This window comes from Eleutherodactylus coqui, chromosome 12 (assembly GCF_035609145.1).
Source record: "Eleutherodactylus coqui strain aEleCoq1 chromosome 12, aEleCoq1.hap1, whole genome shotgun sequence".
NCBI classification, from domain to species: Eukaryota; Metazoa; Chordata; class Amphibia; order Anura; family Eleutherodactylidae; genus Eleutherodactylus; species Eleutherodactylus coqui.
Genome location: NC_089848.1, coordinates 109,625,390 through 109,646,167, shown reverse-complemented (window position 1 = coordinate 109,646,167; position 20,778 = coordinate 109,625,390). Strand labels below are relative to the sequence as shown.

The following is a 20,778-nucleotide window of genomic DNA, read 5'->3' as shown; positions in this document are numbered from 1 at the left end:
CCTGGCCACAGACCCAGAATGTCAAAGTTTTTAAAAACTGTACTTCAGTAATCCTAGAAACATCTGGCTAAAAAAGCTAAAAATATTGCAGAGCAAACTTTGTGAAAACCAAAATTTATGTCTGTCTCAAACTTTTGGCCAGGACTTGTACAGAGTTGGACTGCAAGGGGCTTGCTGCCTGTAACCATGGAGACACTGAGCTTTGCATAGGAGCTGCAGACACAAAGCAGAATGAGTTTTCTAAGCAAGCCTGTTAATGGTGCTTTTACACGGCACGACCCATCGGGTGCCGATGTTCTACAGGTCGTCCCAGTGATGATCGTTCCTGGGCTTTTACCCAGAACTACCATCGCCAGTGAATGGAGGCAGAGCGGCCGGGGATCCTTTCAGCGCCTCCATTCACAGTAAGCAGGCAGTCGTTCATAAGTGCTGCTGCCTGTTCACACAGGCCGATCCATCGTCCAGTTTTCTCCATGCAGAAATTGATTGACAAACAAACGGATTCTTGTTTGTCATTCAGTCGTTACGGCATTACACCGGACGTTACTCATTCGCATCATCGCTGGATGCAGGAATCTCAGCGATTTTATTGGCTCATGGAGACGGTCCCCGGGCTAACGGTTTCCGGTTTTCTGTAGGTTGATGAATCTGAATATTTCACAAATTGTTCTTTTGTTTCAAATATTTGATTGTTTTCTCTCACCTTTGTGCTTCCAGATGCCAACCCAGTTCGTGGAATCTGTCCTAGAAGTCCACAGTAAATTTGTCCAGCTTGTCAACACAGTTTTAAATGGGGATCAACATTTTATGAGTGCACTAGACAAGGTACATTAGTCCGCAGCCATATAGAGGAGTGTTAGGTGTTGTGATGGGGGAAGATTGTTACACTTGGAAAGATCAAATAAAGCTTATTAAATATGTATGAGGCACATTAAAAGGGGTTTCCCACTAAGTACAGGTGAGGGGATAAATGTCTGATCACTGGGGGGCTCTGACAGCTGGGGTCCCCAGCAATCCCGACATATGCGCACCTGGAAGCCACAAGTGGCTGGAGCAGCACCCCTCCATTCACTTCTGAGGACATCGAGCTCCCTTTAGCCCATAGAAGTCAATAGAGCGGGGGCTATGCATGGGCACCGCTGCTCCACTCACATGGAACATTTGGTGTGGACCATTCTCGGGATTGCGGAGAATTGCATTCCAATGTATACATTCAAGAGGCCTCGGCACTCACGTGAGCACATCGGCCTTTTCAACTGGCTGTTCAGCGACGGTCTGTTCCATCAAACAGCTCCGAGGGGTTAATAGCGCCATAATCCAGCGTCCGATGGAGCGTACAGAGCTAAATAAAAAGCATAATCCTATGTGTGCCACCGTATGACGCCTGAGGCATATTGAGGTACAGTCTGGCCATGTAGACGTTCCTTATTGCTGTATCACGGCTCCGTATGACTTAGAGTTTGAACCGAACCAACACTTGGTTGTGACGCCATTAACTCCTTAAGGACATGGCCTATTTTGGCGTTCAGGACACAACGATTTCCGGTGGATTTTCATCTTTTCAAAAACATAACTTTTTGATTTTTCAATCGCCTTATCACTTGTTATTGCGATCGTAGGCAATGGCTAAGCAGGATGCCTGTATCTGGCGTCCTGTTGCCATGGTAACCCAACGGCGATTACATCGCGAGAGTCCAATGATGTCACAGAGAGAGCCCACTCCCTCTGTGAACCCTTTACATGCTGCGATCTACATAGATCGCAGCGTTTAAGAGGTTAACTGTGGGGTTCACTGTCCCAATGCACCCCCGCTGTTGCAGTGGGAGACCGTCGGTAACAGGGAATGCCTGCTGTCACTTTATGTTGTTCATTTTCTCCCGAGTCCCTTGTTCCTGATGGGAGTAATGGTCATATCCATCCAGTACTGTTAGAGGCGCTATTTCAGGAAGCCTCTCAGCGAAGTTTATATTTATCCGACTTCATTGATCACAAAATTCAGAGATGATCCTGCAATGTAAAAGGGCAGGAAAGGCGACACTCTGATGTTGTATTCCTGTGACATTAGCGTGGGGGTTAATACTTTCTGCTTTATCTATACAGGCTCTAACGTGTGTTGTCAACTATAGAGAGCCCAAATCCGTCTGTAAAGCCCCTGAGCTGGTGAGTCCTCTCTCTTCACTTCTGTAGTACAACCTGCGCCCATTCATGGCTACGACCAACCGTGTAGTTCATGGACTGCTGGAGGCTGCTGGTGGGAGAGTCGCTCTTTAAAATATATATATCATTTTTTTTTATTTGTATCGGTGCATTAGGGCTGGGGTCATACGGGTCATATTCTCGGCAGAATTCTCGTGCTTTTGCCGCAGTGAAAAAACACAAGATTTCCGCGGGGAAAGCGCAGCTTCAAAACCTGCGGCACTTAGCTGTGCTTTTGGAGCGGCTTCGCTGCATGCTTTTCTGTTGCAGCCGGCTCTCCCATAGAGGAGAGTGTAGCTGCAGCAGAAATAAAAAAGAATGGACATACTGCGTCTTGGGAATCCATGCCGCAGCACCGGCTTCTGCTGGCTTTGTCGCGACGGATTCGCCACCCCGTGTGAACCCAGACTCATAGTTCCATGGCGGAGGGCCGATGACATCACAGAGGGAGTGCTATCCTTCTGTGCACCCTTTACATGCAGTGATCAACATTGATTGCACCATGTAAGGTTAACAGCAGGGATCGGTGTTCACTCTGATCCCTCGTGCTGCAGTGGATGGCTGGCTGTCAGTCACAGCTCAGCGTGGGCTCAGATATCCATAGGACGTAAGTTTATACCCATACATGGGGACCCCTTCCTACCCAGGGTGTATATTTGCGTCCTGGGGTGGGAAGGGGTTAAAGTGGTTTTCTGACACTTGGAAAAATGTTTCTAAGGCAGAGGAAGGCATAAATGGCAAACTAAGGCCTATTCCTAGGTCGGATGTCTCCCTTGCCCATTGTAGCCACTCTGGTCCAGGAAGTTGCTTCTGCTGCAGTCCTGTGCCAGTGATTGTGGATGTGTCCGCTCAGCAGATCGCAGGCTTCAGTGGCGCTACTGCCATAAATCGCACAAGACCACCGAAGGCTATGATTGGCCGAGCAGTTATGTCCGTAATGAATGGCCTGCGACTGTTGTAGCAGTTTTCTGGACTGGAGCGGCTTTGATGGACCTGGGAGACATCTGATCGGTGAGTAGGACTTCGTTTCTTTGAAAACCCCTTTTAACATTAGAGAATTGCATTGTGATCAGTTAAAGTGACCCTCTGGTTTCGGGACAAAATTCAGTTTTGAGACGGGTGGGTATATTACCTTCAATTGTTCTCTGTGGCCCCCCTGATCCACTAGTTCTGGGCCCTGTTTTGGCCATCTATGACGGCTGCAATTTTCTTACTAGCAAGTTCACGCTGTGCAGTGCTCTTTGATTGGCCAGTGCTGATCACCTGGGCAGCTCTGGCCAATCAGACAGCAGGTACGGTTCATGGGTACTCTTACACTATCAATGTACTGTGGAGATTAGGTAGTCTGAAGGTTGTGTCGGCCATCTTGAAAGGCTGACAATGGCATCTAGAACTGGTAGATTGGAGGGAGGGCAGAGAAGGACAAGTGCCGGTAAATACCCCCTCCGGTCCTGGAACAGAATTCTGCCCTAAAACTAGAGGGTTGCTTTAGTGAGTCATACACTTTAAATGTATATGGACTGAAGCTGCCAATCATCTAAAGTCTATGGGGGCCTCCTGACTCTGCCCTGATGGCCGATAGGGGGGATAAGGAACAGAAAGTGGGATTTCAACTACCCAATCTTTTTGTTCTTGAGGGGATAAGCCGCTGCCAGAGGTGTCAGTAGCCCTCTCCTTCCTCTTTACGTTATGGATACATGCATGCTCAGCTGAGCTTAGTATGTACTGAGGTGTCAGGAATGATAGATGTTAGCCAGATGAGTGCTACTTAAACTGTATGGTCAACTTTAAAGGGGTTTTCCCACTTCTGTTAAATTGTGCAATAGCTCGGGTTTGTACTGCAGACCGAGTCCCATGCACTTCAATGGAATTCAGCCTGCAGTACCAACCCAAGCCACTGCACAATGTACAGAGCTGTCTGAAAACGCCTAGGAGTTGGACAACCCCCTTGTGGCCCTTTTATATGACAAATTACTGCAGCTCTGAAGACAAAAGAAGTCCAACTTGGGGGTCTTTAATAAAGGGGGCAATTACTGTATATCTATGTGGCCCCAAATATGAAATATCTAGAAGCTTATGTTAAGCAGAACACAAAAAATGAACTAAACAGAAATAGCTGTTCCCCATAGTCGGTGCGGCTGCAATCTGTAGAGGGTGAACGGTGTAACGTCTTGCGTCATTCGTGTCTCCGTATTCCACACAGCTGGCCAAATACTGTGATAACATGCTGAAGAAATCCGCCAAGGGAATGACGGAGAACGAGGTGGAGGACAAACTCACAAGTTTTATTACCGTCTTCAAGTACATAGATGATAAAGACGTTTTCCAGAAGGTAAGTTACAGATGGCCGATCCTTGTACTTTTTTGGTAAAGGTTGTATTGTTTCCTATCGGAGGAGGAAGAACCGGCTTTATATAGGCAGCCCGTCCCTGCGAGAGCGGGGGGATTAAAGGGAGCCTGCCGCCGGCTGTCAGCAGCAGAGGCTGAGCAATGCTCATAGGGCCGGTCCCTGGAGTCCGGGGGGGGGGGGCGTGGCGTATGTCCAATACTGGTCCCCATCCAGCAATGCCACTCTCAAAAGTCACAGCATCTAGAGATGCACAAAAGTACGTTTTGCCTTTTACAGCACGGAGAATCATGAAAATGTATTTTAAAAATAATTTTTACATGGTTTTCAAAATTAATTCTTTTTTTTTAAGCGCAGACATCAATGCTGCAGTTGAATAGCAGCTTAAAGGGGTTGTCCCGCGGCAGCAAGTGGGTCTATACACTTCTGTATGGCCATATTAATGCACTTTGTAATGTACATTGTGCATTAATTATGAGCCATACAGAAGTTATTCACTTACCTGCTCCGTTGCTGGCGTCCTCGTCTCCATGGTGCCGTCTAATTTTCAGCGTCTAATCGCCTGATTAGACGCGCTTGCGCAGTCCGGTCTTCTCCCTGGTGAATGGGGCCGCTCGTGCCGGAGAGCTGGTCCTCGCAGCTCCGCCCCGTCACGTGTGCCGATTCCAACCAATCAGGAGGCTGGAATCGGCAAAGGACCGCACAGAGCCCACAGTGCACCATGGGAGAAGACCCGCGGTGCATCCTGGGTGAAGATCCCGGCGGCCATCTTGCTAAGGTAAGGAAGAAGTCGCCGCAGCGCGGGGATTCGGGTAAGTACTAAACGGGTTTTTTTTTTAACACATGCATTGGGTTTGTCTCCCGCCGACCGGGGGGGCTATTGAAAAAAAAAAAAACCTGTTTCGGCGCGGGACAATCCCTTTAAGGCGCCTCCACACTGGCTATAAAATCACGCGATGCGAGACCGAGTGAAAACGCACAATTATGAAACCCTTGCTTTTTAATGGTTTCAGTCACATCTGCGATTTCTGTCCTGTGAGATTTGAAAATCGCAGCCGTCCCATCTCTCTCTACGTTTTTGCTTCTTTTTATCACCTGTGTTTCCCTACAGAGCCTCCGTTTTATCGCATCGCAACACACGAATTTGCAATTTTTGTGCGATGCGTTTTTAACATTAGAAACCCTGATTGTCTTTCGTGCGCAATTTTTCTCAGGAATAAGCCTCACTAACGCTCAAACATCGCATAAACAAAAAGGTGATTTAAAAAAATTTTTTTTTTTGCTGAGATTTTCTCGTGGTAATATCGTAATTGCCAGTGTGAAGGCGCTCTAAGGGGCGCTATTACACGAGCGCTGTTAACCCTTAAATAATACTGCTAATTGCCAAACTGCACCTGGAAATTGTTGCGGAAGCGCTAGCAGCAGCCGCGAGCACTCGTGTAACAGGGACAAGGATGAGGCAACGGATCTCTGAAGGCTCGTACATCAGCTGGTCGGTTGTACGTCTTCCCAGTGAGATGTACCGCCAGCTCTATGGGGCGAACAATCGTGCCGATGGATGTTCTTTGTCAGTCGGCGCTCGTTACGTCAGGCTGAGAACTGTCTGTTTTATAAAAGCCCGAACCCTTTCGCTGCTCAGGCCGAGTAGTGGTAACTGCAGAAAGCCTTTGACAGCAGTATTTAAAGGGTTAACAGCAGAAATCAGTGTTCACAATCGGCTTTCATCCTGATCGCAGCTCTTGGTGGGTGTCAGCTGTCAAAGATGGCTGACACTCTCCGTGTATGTAGCACGCTTGGCTCCCAAGCCTGCTACAGACACCCAATGTGCATGTACGTCAGGAAGGGGTTAATAGGGAGAGGTAGAGCTTAGCTCAACAGCATGAGCATGTCAGTGCGGGATCAGAGCCGGTAACTATTGGTCACATGATCAGTCGGCCATCATACCTGTTGTACGCTGAAGGCCGCTCTGTAATGTCAGCAGACCAGCGGGCGCTGTACGGAGGGAAGCCGGTATCGGAACATCACCATCTGGCTCCGAAGACGTGTTTCATCGCCTCGATTTAACCAATGATGATGGCTTTTCTCTGCGTTGTAATGACATATAGTTTTTTCATGTTTTTGTATTTTGTAGTTTTACGCCAGAATGTTGGCGAAACGACTAATTCATGGTTTATCGATGTCAATGGACTCCGAAGAAACAATGATCAATAAATTAAAGGTGAGGTTGGAGTCATGGGGCTCACGTAGGGGATGGTCATCTGTCTACCACATTTGTTTCTGGTGTTTTAGGACACGTTTTTCGTACATTTGCGCTGGACACATTTGCATCGGTCTGAAAATTAAGACTCAGAATTTATACCAAACCTGTTTGTTTTTTTTTCTTTTTAACCCCTCTGTTGTATCCTGTATTACAGCAAGCATGCGGATATGAATTCACCAGCAAGCTGCATCGAATGTACACGGACATGAGCGTCAGCGCCGATCTGAATAACAAGTTTAACAACTTCATCAGAAACCAAGACACAGTTGTAGATCTGGGCATCAGCTTTCAGATCTATGTCTTACAAGTGAGTTATACTTCCATTTTTTTTGTATGTTAGATGTACTAAGGTACGTATTTGACCTTGGGTCTCATGCCGAAGGTCAAAGTGAGTCCAACAACATCCAGGTGGGAAACTTAACAGATTGCAAATATAGGATTGATGGATTCTACAACACATAAGATTAGTGGATGATACATATTTGCGAACAATGAGGCTTTAATCCCTTGTTGCAAGCAGTCTATGAAGACCTGGTACTTCAGCTGTTTGAAGTGGGGTCGGGAATACAGAAATTAGAGGTGTTTTGGTATGTGTACAAGGTCGGCGGCAACAGACAATGATCCGCAATTCTCCTGCCTCTTAACTGCCTCAAAGGAGGGGTAACATAGAGGTTTTTTTTAATGTAATTACCCCCCTCATCAATCACAACCTACTGATTGTCAAATGGGCTGGTCTTCTAATCGCTCCTCTGTCCTGCTTAAATCCACAGATGCTGCAGTTGTTGCTGACTGTCGCAACTAAACACTTTTACGGAAAAATAATTTTAGGGTTTTTTTTCCCCCTTATACAAGTTTTTAGATATTTTAAAAAAACTATGTATAATTGATATCGCCACATCCACGACATCCTGTACTATAAAGCATATACATTCCCTAAGGAAAAAAAGGAAATTGCCAAAAAAGTGTTTTTTTTGCTTCCCTTAAACAGGAATAAAAAGTAATCAAAAACTCATATAAACCTCAAAATGGTACCAATAAAATCCACAGGGCATCCTGCAAAAGCAAACCCACTCACAGTTCTGGAATGTCGTGGCACACAAAAAGTCTAATGGCAAGAAAAAAGATTGTGCAAAAGTTGTAAAACATATAAAAAAATATAAACGGTGTGTTTACCAGATGGTGAATGCCCAAAAAATAAATCCCGAAAACCGGTGCTGAAATTTCTTTTTTTTTTTTTTCCATTACTCACAAGCAAAAAAAAACTAGAACCCCTCCCGCACAATACAAGTGTCTACGGCCGGTCTAACACCACTGGATTTGAATTTCACACGGACGATCCGCAGTAATACACGGGCACTGAAAGGCATGTAGTTAGGACTTTCCCTTCACATCTGCGGGTACAAATTGCGTATTCAGCGAGCGGAAGAAAAATCACAGCATGCTCTATTTTACTGCGGAATCCGCGACCATAGAGCCTATTTTGCTTTATGGTCACAGATAGATCGTGTACGGGCTGCGGGGGCCCGCATCATCGCTCAGTGACGGCGCAGGAAATACAAATAGCCGTACTACGCATGACCGCCTGCGAGCCTACAGTCATACACCATGCAGTTTTGCGCCGTGCGCAGGTTCACAGCCGGAATCCGCTGTGGGCCCTCCCGCATGCTGAATCTGACCCGGTTGGGTGAGTCCGGCCTTACGGCTACACTGACTAAGAAATAAAGAAAAGTTGTCACCAATAGAACACAAAAGAGGAAAATATTTACTGGCTCTGAAGGAAAAAATTAGTTATTGTTACTAAAGGATTAAGAATGCGCTTAAAGCGACCGAGTTCTGCGCCAGATGCGCTCCTCAGCATTGAAATTTCAACACCAAGGACAACATGCCAAACGGTTATGCAAATCGAGGGAGTAGGTGGTGTCGCTAGATGTGATCATTTGCATATTTTCAAGCACGCCGCTCCAATCCGTGGCATGTGGAAGGGACTTGAATGGTATAAAACCTCAAAACTCTGATAAAGTCTTGAGGTTCGATTATGCGATGCCTCCTGTTTGTCAACATGCCAGTTATCCACACTTGTTCCAAACTCAGAGGGACAGAATCCTTGAACTAAGAGACCTTGGCTTATCGCTCCGGCAGATGGGAGGTAATGGAGGGCCGTCCTCTCCCAGTGATGAGTCGCATTTTTGTCTTGGACACAAAGCCGGAAATTGGTCTGGAGACCATGTGGGCAACGCCATGAAGAGGCCTTCACCGGTCCTACTGCCAGGAATATGTGGTGGGGTAGCCGGACCCCTCGACTCTTCATTCCAGGTACACTAAAATCTCAGCGATAGGTTGTTGGCCACACTGCTGGTTCCGCAACAATTTCTCCGAAATGTCGCAGGAGCCGTTTTTCAATACAGCAACGCCAGGTCACATGTTGCTTGTGCAACTGTGAGAAGCCTGTGTGGTCTAAATCTGCTACCGTGGCCTGCGGCGTCCCCGGACTTATTTCCCATAAAGCCCATCTGGGACATCATTGGTCACAAATTGCAAAGGGATTTGCCTGCAGCGCCTCTTGGTGATTTACACGCCCATGTGCATTCAACGGGGCACAACCTTTAATGACCTCATTGGTAGGCAGGTAAGTGCGTGCATTTCTGCGTGTGGCGCTTCTACTTGATACTGAATGAATCAAGATGTTTTGAATATTTTGTTTCCATTTTTTTCATCATTTGCATATCATTAGCATGTCTATCCATCCGGCGATTTCCATAAGTCCACGACTTTTCCTTCTTGTGTTACAATTTCAATGTTGAGGATCATTTTTACATGAGACGAGGTTTTTCCCATTCTAATGTGACTGTCGTGGGGTTAAAGTGGCTCCTAGGAAGAATCTTCTCTACAAAACGATTCTTAATCCCAAATTTCCATCCAAAGACTCGTCTAATCTTGCATATTCCTAAGAAATTACCCCTTTTTATTACTTCATCTGACGTCTATGCTTATTTGTACAATATATGTCTTGGTCTTGTGGCCGTAGTTGGCGCCGCGTTCGTATCGCTGAAGTCAGCGGGTTATTGCAGATCGGCTGTAGCATCAGTTTGACGGCTATGATGACTACATCTGAACTATGCCAACCTGTTCCCTCCGGTATACTCCACTAGAGAACGTCCCCTCGGCTGTAGCCCCGGTTGTGATCACAGGTCCTCCCTTCCAAGCATCTGATGGCTGTCATGCCTGTCTGCCTACAAGGCCAGGCTCACACGGTGCATTAAAAAATACCCACTTCATGCTTCTCACTGCTGAAGATTTGTTACTGTGTATTCAGTGTACACCATCCTCTTCATCAGTAGGAACACTAGTTCGTTGTCTTCCTTGGATTTGTAATTTCTTAAAATTTAATCCAGAAGTGGAAAAGGCGAGTGAGAGAGTCTTCAAGTAGGAGTCTAACTCTTCAATATTGAAACTGTAACCCCAAGAAGGAAGGGTCATGGAATTATGGAAATGGCAGGATCGGTAGACATGTTAATGATATGCAAATGATGAAAAAATAAAAGCAAAATCTTCAAAATGTCTCGATTTATTCAGTATAGCACTTACACGGCTTGGCATGCTATCAATGGTGATTTATGGTTGTTGGAGGAATGTTCTGCCACGCTGAATGCACTTGGGCGTGCAAATCGCCAAGAGACGCTGCTGGAAAACGGCTCCTGCTACACTTTGGAGGAATTGCCGTACCGCTGGTTCCGCGACTAAAATGACACAACGCTGAGCTGTTAGTCTACCTGGAATGCAGACTACAGGGGGATGGCTACGGTATGTTATACCAACCCACACCAAAATTCTGAGTAGGACCAGTATGATGTTTCCTTCTCAAAGCCTCCCCGTGGCGTCGCCCACGTGGTCTCCAGACAAATCTCCAGCTATCAATGCACGACTCATTGCTGAAGAGGACGGACCTCCATTCCAGCCTCAAATGCCATCTTGCTCTGTACCATGATAGCCTTTTGAGAGTGGTGGTGTGAGGTCAACGGACCCCCTGTCGCTGGACGTCTGGCCTGTAGCCCACTGTGGTACAAGCGACTTCTGTTGGTTCTTGTGGACGCTGTTTGATGCCCTTGAGATGTATCATCCAGCTTCACTCGTACCATAGAATGGATCCATCCGGTTCACCTCTGTGCACCTCTTACTGTCATTCGCTGTACTCCCAACTACCAGGACACTATATGTTGAACAGTGCTGACATCTCTGCCTAAGTGCGTAGCGATCTGCCGGAGTGATAGCGAAGGCCCCTCTGTTCAAGGAATCCATCCCTCTCAGTTTGCAACAAGTGGCGATATCTGGCACCTCAAGGAACAGGAGGCATCGGACAATCATAACACAAGACTCGATCTGATTCTTAAGGTTTCATTTGGCTTCTATAGCATTGTAGCCCCTCCCACATGCCACAGACTGGAGCTAGGTGTGATTATTTGCATATCTTAGCGCTCCACCTACTTCCTCGATTTGCATAAAGTTACTGCTTGTCCTTCTTGGTGCTGCAATTTCGATGCTGAGTGTATTTTACTTCCTCCTTCTGTATGTAAAATAGTGATTGGAGAATAAATGTAAGACTCCAGTTCAGGGGCGGCATCATGAAGACCACTGCTGCCCTTGTGCCGTCCCAGGACGTATGGGCATTATACGGGGGGGGGGGGGGGGGGCAAAACTGAGGACCATTCAACGGAATAGCCACCATGTAGCAATTCATATCTGGTCAGACAAGGCGTCCCCTGAATCAATCGTCTAGGGGCTGGACCAGAGGCGATCGGCTGATCGCTGCACGCCCGCACTTTTCTTGATGGAACACTCCCTTTAAATGGTTATCATCACAAGACAAATAAAGATGTAAAGGAAGGAAAAACGCTCACTTTTGGCCTCGGCGGTCTGGTGGTGCCGGTTTGATCCTGGAAGTGAGTGCAGCGTACAGATGCCGTTCGTCGCCATTCACTGGCCTTGTTCATGGACAGATAGCGGCTGAGGCCGGTGTGCGGCGAACAGCATGTGACTGCTGCAGGCATTTCTAGAATGAGACTAGTGGGCTGTTGGAAAGGAGAATATGGCTTTTTTTTTTTTTTTTTTTTTAAAGTTTATACATTTTTCAGCAAATTCCTTTTTAAGGCTACATTCATATATTCATATTACATTCACAACGACTGGATCCTCGGCTGCTGTTAGTGAAATAAACACCAAGACGGCAAGCTTCAGTCTCCATCTATCAGGTTTCTGTCTGATTTGACTGCGCTCGCTTCTGCCCGCTGTTTCAGCCATCCGGATGGACTCGGCGCGGTGCTTCTGAATGCAGTAACACTATATGGAAATAGTCCTGTCTACACTGCTGGAAAAAGAAGTGAAAATCTAAATCGCACAATGGATCTCAATGGATGGAAGATGTACGGCGTGTGAACTTGCTGTCATCTATGAGGAGAATGGGGCGCCAATGGCGGACCTGCCAATTCTGGTGTTGAATGTCATTCGAGCTGCCTGTTTCTGCTCTGTGAGTGCAGGTCCCACTACAGACCACCCCCATGGAGTCTGTATGACTGGTCAGTAACCGCTGTCCCTCCTGTCCCTCCAGTCCTGATGCTGGAGTGGTAGGGCTCTGGTAGCTCCTCCAGCCCTGATGCTGGAGGGTATTCTGTAGGGCTCTGGTAGCTCCTCCTGTCGCTCTGGTCCTGATGCTGGAGGGTATTCTGTAGGGCTCTGGTAGCTTCTCCTGTCCCTCTGGTCCTGATGCTGGGGGGTATTCTGTAGGGCTCTGGTAGCTCCTCCTGTTCCTCTGGTCCTGATGCTAGAGGGTATTCTGTAGAACTCTAGTAGCTCCTCTTGTTCCTCTGGTCGTGATGCTGGAAGGTATTCTGTAGGGCTCTGGTAGCTCCTCTGGTCGTGATGCTGGAGGGTATTCTGTAGGGCTCTGGTAGCTCCTCTGGTCCTGATGCTGGAGGGTATTCTGTAGGACTCTGGTAGCTCCTCCTGTCCCTCTGGTCCTGATGTTGAAGGGTATTCTGTAGGGCTCTGGTAGCTCCTCCTGTCCCTCTGGTCCTGATGCTGGAGGGTATTCTGTAGAACTCTAGTAGCTCCTCTTGTTCCTCTGGTCGTGATGCTGGAGGGTATTCTGTAGGGCTCTGGTAGCTCCTCTGGTCCTGATGCTGGAGGGTATTCTGTAGGACTCTGGTAGCTCCTCCTGTCCCTCTGGTCCTGATGCTGAAGGGTATTCTGTAGGGCTCTGGTAGCTCCTCCTGTCCCTCTAGTCCTGATGCTGAAGGGTATTCTGTAGGGCTCTGGTAGCTCTTCCTGTTCCTCCAGTCCTGATGCTGGAGGGTATTCTGTAGGGCTCTGGTAGCTCCTCCTGTTCCTCTGGTCCTGATGCTGGCGGGTATTCTGTAGGGCTCTGGTAGCTTCTCCTGTCCTGATGCTGGAGGGTATTTTGTAGGGCTCTGGTAGCTCCTTGTGTTCCTCTGGTCCTGATGCTGGAGGGTATTCTGTAGAACTCTGGTAGCTCCTCCTGTCCCTCTGGTCCTGATGCTGGAGGGTATTCTGTAGGGCTCTGGTAGCTCCTCCTGTCCCTCTGGTCCTGATGCTGGAGGGTATGCTGTAGGGCTTTGGCACATGCCATCTTGGAGGAGCAGGACTGCCACTACACCCTGATTGGCCTGCAGGTGGCGCCTCATGTGACAAGGATGCCAGCAAAACCCAGAACTAGAGAGGAATCAGTCAGGGAAGAGAGGAAATGTCTCCAGTCCTTTTTCGGATTGTCTTGCTGTCGTCTTTTCAGGCTCCTGTTGTCATATTTGCAGAAAAGCAAGTAAAATGGACAGATTGATATCTGATATTGTTCCCGACACTTTTGTGAGTAGTGTATTCCTGATTAGCAGGTAGGTTGCTGCTGCAGAAACCTTCTTACACCTATATTTACAAAGAAGATGGGGCAAAATAATGCGTACCCCATTAGCAAAGCTGACCCCCCCCCTCAGCTGGACCCCGCTGCATCAACAGATTTGTGCCAACGGGTCTTGCAGACTGATGAGCATTCTGGATTATCAGGTTTGTGCTGCACATAATTGAGATCACAGAGATGCCGAATTCTCCGTTGCTTTGAGCTCTTCCTCTTGAGATGAGTTTTGATAGAAAAGCTTGCAGAGAGTTGGATCGATGGATTTGCACGGCGGCTGCGGCTCCCCGCTTCTGGCTTCCTACTTTTCAATGTCAAGTGAATGTCACATTGACTTTTCCAATCCCTGCTGAATAACATGGAGCAGCGCAGCGGTTACATCACCGTCCTCCTGCTGCAACTAGAACACTTGCAGAGAAGTGACTCGCTGGTGAATTATTGATGGGTTGCACTTTCTTCATAATGGAATACGAACACCGCAGTAGGATTTCAACTGACAAACCCCCATGTAACATGAAGCGGTACGCGGGCACTATCTTGCTTTGTCATATATTGCTATAGGGTGTCCGTTTTGGGGAAGGTGAGGTGGGCATGGAATGAGCCATATTCGCCCCTCCTTGTCCAGTTACCCCAACGCTCCCATTCTGCCATTGCCCTGTGCCCTACTGGTCTTCACCCACAGCTGTAATGAGCCAGTGAGGATGTCACCGACACCAGGTATGTGTGGCCGCTGCAGCCAGTCCCCGGCGCGTTTCAGATGGTACTTAGCTGCAATGGTCACATGTAAGTTTGTCGAAACGTCGCTGCTGCGGCAGGAATGGAGCTCCAGTGGGAGAGCGGGCATCAGCGGAATGGGAGTGGCATGGTATCAGGCTTTGTGGGTGTGGCTTCTTTTATTTTATTCTGCAATAGGTTGAACAGGATTGGAAAACTTTAGAGAGGTTTTCAGGAAGAATACTACGGATTACTGATCCTTGGTATAGGTCATCAGTAGTTGATCGCCTGGGGTCTGTCGCTCGGGACCACGACCGATCATCTTAGCAGGCACATGTTGTCAGCGCTGCAAATGCACAGAGGCCAGAGCCAAAGCAGCCGAGTCTTCGCGTCGGCCACTACACAGAGGTCATCGCGGAGACTTCGGCTGCTTCCACTCCGACCTTTGTGTCTTTGCAGCGCTAACAGTATGAGCTGGTCAGTCGGGGTCCCAAGAGACGGACCCCAGCTGCTCAACTATTGATGACCTATCCTGAGGAAAGGTCATCAGTAGAATTCTTCCTGGAAAACCCCTTTAAGTCCCATCAGCGTAGTTTATGCCCATGTTTTTCACTGACTAATTATGAACAGACCCATTGAATTAAATTGGTGTATTCAGATGTTCATTTTTAACGCGGAGCAATGTTGCGTGTTAAAAAAATCACTGCGTGTCGTATTTTGGTCTTCCTTATTCCTTTGCTCTTTGCATTCCACAATCAGGGAACGTCTGTATAGGAAGCTTAACATTCTGCCAGTAGTTCACTGTCCTGACTTTCTTGCCCTTCCAGTGCTGTATTGCACTCTCTGGTCCAATCAGCAGGGAGGTAGTATCTGATTGCCCACCCCTTTGCTTTCCCAGGATGATCAGGTGGCAGCCACTTCTTACGTGATTTACAGCAGTGAAGCAACAACACTTTTAATGCAAGTGTAATACAAGAATGATGAGACGAGCCAGTAGATGAGCAGAAGTTGTCAAAAATGTTAGTTCCCCTTTAAAGAGATAATCCCACTTTATGGTGATCATGCTTCACTGCTTCTGTAAATCTTTTAGAAGTGAATGGAGGGCTGCTGACTGGGGGTCGAGGGTCATCTGTGCTGGAGATAGATAGGTGGATATGCCTTAAATGTCCAATGTCTGAATACTCATTAATTATGCATGTATTTGGTGGTCGGTTATAACACTAACCTTATGCCTCGTTGCTTATGTATCCCTGTGTACTGTACAATGAGTAATCCCGCCTCTGTGTGATTTAGGCCGGTGCGTGGCCCCTGACTCAGGCTCCATCCTCCACATTTGCTATCCCTCAGGAACTGGAAAAGAGCGTTCAGATGGTGAGTGCCGAACCTAATATTGAGCTGTAATTAAAGGGGTCGTCTGAGATGGGGAAAAGATTACTGCTTTTCTTTGTAGGCGGTGTGAGGAGGCTGGATGCCCGTTCTTACAGTTTCATAGTATATCCAAGTCATGGGGTTATATCATGGGAATAGTCCTTTATCTGCTCCTTGGTAGTAATCCTCCTCCAGCCAAACTCCATCTACACTAAACGGCCCCTTTATCAGCCCCCATCTAGTAGCGTCGGACTCCTCTGGCCTTTAGAACCGCAGTGGTTCGTTGTCGTGTAGATTCCACTTGGTGATGAAATAATTCTGCAGGAATATCGGCCCCTGCGGACAGGAAGCTTCTTGTAGTCGCTGCAGATTAGATGGCGGTGCTGACATGTTCTGACTGGCTGACAGGAAGGGGTCAGCGATTCATGCTGCTTGCGCCAAATTCTGACCTCCCATCAGCAACAGAAATCTGGACCCATCCGACCAGGAGATGTTTTCCCGCTGCTCAGTGATATATACGTTTTGCGCTCTTTTGCCCGCTGGAGTCTTTCTGTTTCTCCTAGACACAATGGCGCTGGAACTGGTCATCTGCTATTATAGCTTATCCGTGCGGAGGAATGGCGAGTTGTGCGTTCGGACACGTTAGTTGGAGCTCCAGCGTTGTATTCAGCTGACTGTGCAGCCTGTTGGTCAGAACGATTCCTAACATCCTCCTCCGACCCCTTTCAGTGATGAGTTGTTTCCGTCCACAGGATCCCCTTTCGCTGGATGTTTTCCTCCATCGCGCCATTCTCTGTATACTCTCCACACCATTACACGAGAAAACCCCCCCGCGGTTGGCAGTGAGACCCCGGCTAGTCTAGCACCGGTGACCGACCTTGTTGGAAGTCGGTCCGATCGCTAGATTTTTCCCATCTAATGTGGAGTCACACTGAAAATAATCCACAGAAAACTTGTCACGTGATTTAATGCTGCACTCCGGGGTCACGGGGAGAATTACCATCCAGGGAAGCGACAATCGTGAGAGGGACGGGGGTCTAATAAAAGGGTCATTCAGTGTTGATGCCAAAATAAAGTTAAATTCTGCTCCTCCTCTGGTTATGTAATGACCGCAGTTTGCTGAGTTCAGACTAACGCCGTTTTCACACACACACGCTTTTTACCGCGATTACCGCACCGTTTTGAGCGCCACGGTAATTGCAGTATAACGCTCCCATTGATTTCAATGGGGCCCCGCAGTGTTTTTTAATGCTTCGATTTTCTAGCGTTGTCCTCTATTTTGCCACGTTTCAAGCTTTTTAATGCACCTAATCACCTATCACAATGAAGTGGTGCGTTGAAAATCTGTGTCCGAAAACGGCGGCAGAATCGCAGCGTCTTGACAGCGCTATGTGTGAGAATGACCTTAGAGCTTATATCCTTATAACCTAGTACTGCACTAAGGCACCTCAAGGAAATTCAGGTGGAAATGGTCTTTAGATCCTCCACCAGGTATGACTTCTGTGCGGCTCGTGTGTCTTTATTCTTCTTCTCTGCTCTTTTTTCCAGTTTGAATTATTTTACAACCAGCATTTCAGCGGCAGGAAGCTGACGTGGCTGCATTATTTGTGTACAGGTAAGATGTGGTCATGGAGTGATGGGGAATTGTGAACTTGGTGATGAAGACCTTAGAACTCCATAACATATTACTGCAGGCTACGTCATTTAAGTCGTCGCCCCACAATCCTAGTACTTTGTTAAGATCATTAACCCTTTCCAATCCAAGTTCTATCCTGGTTTTCCTAGGGGGCTTACTCTTTTTCTGCTGTTATACAACAGCGCTATCTGCTGGCTAAAGCCAGTACTGCATGAGGTGACACATTGGATAGGCTCCGACAGCAGAGAGCCTGGCAATATACAGTAAGAGAACCCCAACGGACGTCTTCCAACATTGGAGCTGTACAGCCTTAAAGGGGTTGTCCCGCGGCAGCAAGTGGGTCTATACACTTCTGTATGGCCATATTAATGCACTTTGTAATATACATTGTGCATTAAATATGAGCCATACAGAAGTTATTCACTTACCTGTTCCGTTGCTGGCGTCCCCGTTTCCATTGCTCCGTCTAATTTCAGCATCTAATCGCCCAATTAGACGCTCTTGCGCAGAAGGGTCTTCTCCCTTCTGGTCGGTCCGGGCACAAGCGGCGTTCTGGCTCCGCCCCCTTCTACGCGTCATCGCGTAGCTCAGCCCCGTCACGTGTGCCGATTCCAGCCAATCAGGAGGCTGGAGTCGGCAATGGAACGCACAGAGCCCATGGGAGAAGACCCGCAGTGCACCATGGGAGAAAACTATGGTGCATCATTGGGAAAGGACCGGCGGCCATCTTTAAAAGAAAGAGGTAAGCGATTTTTTTTTTTTTTTTTTTTAAATTACAAACGGTATTGATTTTAACGGGGCAGAATGTGGGGGTAGGTTGAAAAAAAAATTGCATTTCACCGCGGGACAACCCCTTTAAATCATAATGTCTTCAGAGGTCACTTCTCTTCCACTTTCTGCTTCTCTCATGGTCAGGATGTCCTATCCAGTCCTGACCAGAAGAAGAGCAGGAAGTGTCGTAACAGCGCGGCTTTCCTATTCATTTTAATGGGAGTAAAACTGGCACACACATCCTCCCCCGTCCGCTTAGGGCAGCATACGGCCCGCTGCACTGGATAGTAGGTTGGAAAATTAGCTGATGATGGGGGGTACCGAGCGGCGGACCCCCCATCCATCAACTACTGATGACTTATCCAGACTGTGCACTGTAAGGGTTAATTTGAGCAGATTAATCCATAATGTGAAGAGGAGAAGAGACCGGCGCTCTGCAAAATATCTCACAGCCCTGATAAGACCAACTAAATTACACCTGTGCATATGAAGGGAGGGGAGGCTGAGCTTACTGAAAGTGGGGGGGAGGGAGGAGAGAGACAGCCAGCATGGCACACAATCACCCTGCATGCTAAAGACAGGGATAGAGAAATGACCTAGAAGTAAAGGCAGGGTGTGCTGAGCATGCTCTGCCAGAGTGAAGAACGACTGGAGGGCGTTTCCAGCAGCAACCAAAGGTAAACCGGAGGGATTGGATGTGTAGGGAGCGGAGTAGGCAGGACTTGGGCATTTTCAAAAAAATGGTTGCATTTGCAAAGGTTAATTATTTTAGCCATAGAACACACTGAGCCCCCGATATCATCTTGGGAGAACCCCTTTTAGTAATATGCATGTGTTTAGTGTGTGCCTGTTTGTTGACCTGATGGACCACTCTGCCGTGTTAGTCTGAATATCGATTGTGATCTGCCATGAGGACAGGGCTGAGTGTGAGTGATGACCATCTGTGTACAGCGCCACAGAATATGTATGCGCTCTATCAGTGAGTCAGACTGCAGTGAATGCCGCGGACCCACCTGAGATTTGGAGATAGCAGTGGTCAGACTCCCAAGACTGGAGATTTTCACCTGCTTGAAGACTTTAATGGCAAATTTTGGAACAGGAACATCATAAAAAAATAAGTTGTCACTATTTTTTTTTTCTTCTTCTTCTTTTCTGTGGCTCAAATTTCAAACTCATTGGGTTGCGCTTTGTAAACAGATTTTTGGCAGAACACAACAAAGTCCATCATATGATTTGATTCTGTCACCAGGTTCATGATTTTTGACCTCGAGCTGAGCCATGTCGGCTTCTCCTCGCCTGTTCTGCAGACTGACAGCTCTCTCCTGTTTTGTGTATAGGGGGAGCTGTCACTCTGCTTGCGGGGAGAGCAGCCGGCCTCTATGATTCAGAGCTTAGCTCAAAGTCATGAATCTGGTGACAGAATCCCTGAAAAGTACACACTCCTACCAAAAGTAAGTACACCCCTGAGCAAGAAGCACAAGTAGTAGTTATCTCCATATGGTAATAATTAGTGGAGCTCCTTTGACACTAATGACATCGGATACTGTCCGTATTATGCTTTTTACTAATGGGTGATACACCTCAGCTGGTATTTCCCTTCATTCATCCTGCAAACATCTGACAGTTCTCTCAAAGAAGATGGCCGCTGTTCATATTTTTCTGACCCGACATTCCAGTTCCTCCCAGAGATGTTCAGTAAGGTTCAGGTTGGGACTCTGTGCATCCAGTCCAATTATAGGGACATCCATATCATCAGACTAGTGTCACACACTGTTGGATGTGTGACAAGGCGCGTTGTCATGCTGGAGGTTTGGCCGACCATTCCCAGAGTATTGCCACAATGCCTAGAATGTCAGGGTGATGTGGATGATACTTAATACATCCGTCCACTGTGCTGCTCTGTGGATGATACTTAATACATCCGTCCACTGTGCTGCTCTGTGGATGATACTTAATAGATCCGTCCACTGTGCTGCTCTGTGGATGATGCTTAATAGATCTGTCCGCTGTGCTGCTCTGTGGATGATATTTAATAGATCTGTCCGCTGTGCTGCTCTGTAGATGATATTTAATAGATCTGTCCGCTGTGCTGCTCTGTAGATGATATTTAATAGATCTGTCCACTGTGCTGCTCTGTGGATGATATTTAATAGATCCGTCCACTGTGCTGCTCTGTGGATGATATTTAATAGATCTGTCCACTGTGCTGCTCTGTGGATGATATTTAATAGATCCGTCCACTGTGCTGCTCTGTGGATGATATTTAATAGATCCGTCCACTGTGCTGCTCTGTGGATGATATTTAATAGATGCTCTGTGGATGATATTTAATAGATGCTCTGTGGATGATATTTAATAGATCTGTCCGCTGTGCTGCTCTGTGGATGATACTTGCTGTGCTGCTCTGTGGATGATACTTAAAGGGGTTGTCCCACGGCAGAAATCAAATTTTTTTTTCCTCCCCGTCCCCCTGCTAAAGCAAACATAGTACACTACCCTTGGAAAGCGTTATAAAAGAGGGTTTCTACTTACCAGTACCTCGTTTCGTGAACTTTTAAAATTTCTTCTTT

At 47.3% G+C, this 20,778-nt stretch overlaps 1 protein-coding gene across 1 annotated transcript in view; it reads left to right on the top strand.

Moving 5' to 3' along the window:
• Positions 1-20,778, top strand: part of CUL2 (cullin 2) — an 80,171-nt gene that overhangs the window by 37,430 nt on the left and 21,963 nt on the right. Inside the window, exons 11-17 of the mRNA XM_066585744.1 lie at positions 718-825; positions 2,101-2,160; positions 4,400-4,528; positions 6,675-6,761; positions 6,958-7,110; positions 15,727-15,804; positions 17,350-17,416. Coding sequence (XP_066441841.1) covers positions 718-825; positions 2,101-2,160; positions 4,400-4,528; positions 6,675-6,761; positions 6,958-7,110; positions 15,727-15,804; positions 17,350-17,416 — 682 coding nt within the window. The remainder of the gene's footprint in view (positions 1-717; positions 826-2,100; positions 2,161-4,399; positions 4,529-6,674; positions 6,762-6,957; positions 7,111-15,726; positions 15,805-17,349; positions 17,417-20,778) is intronic.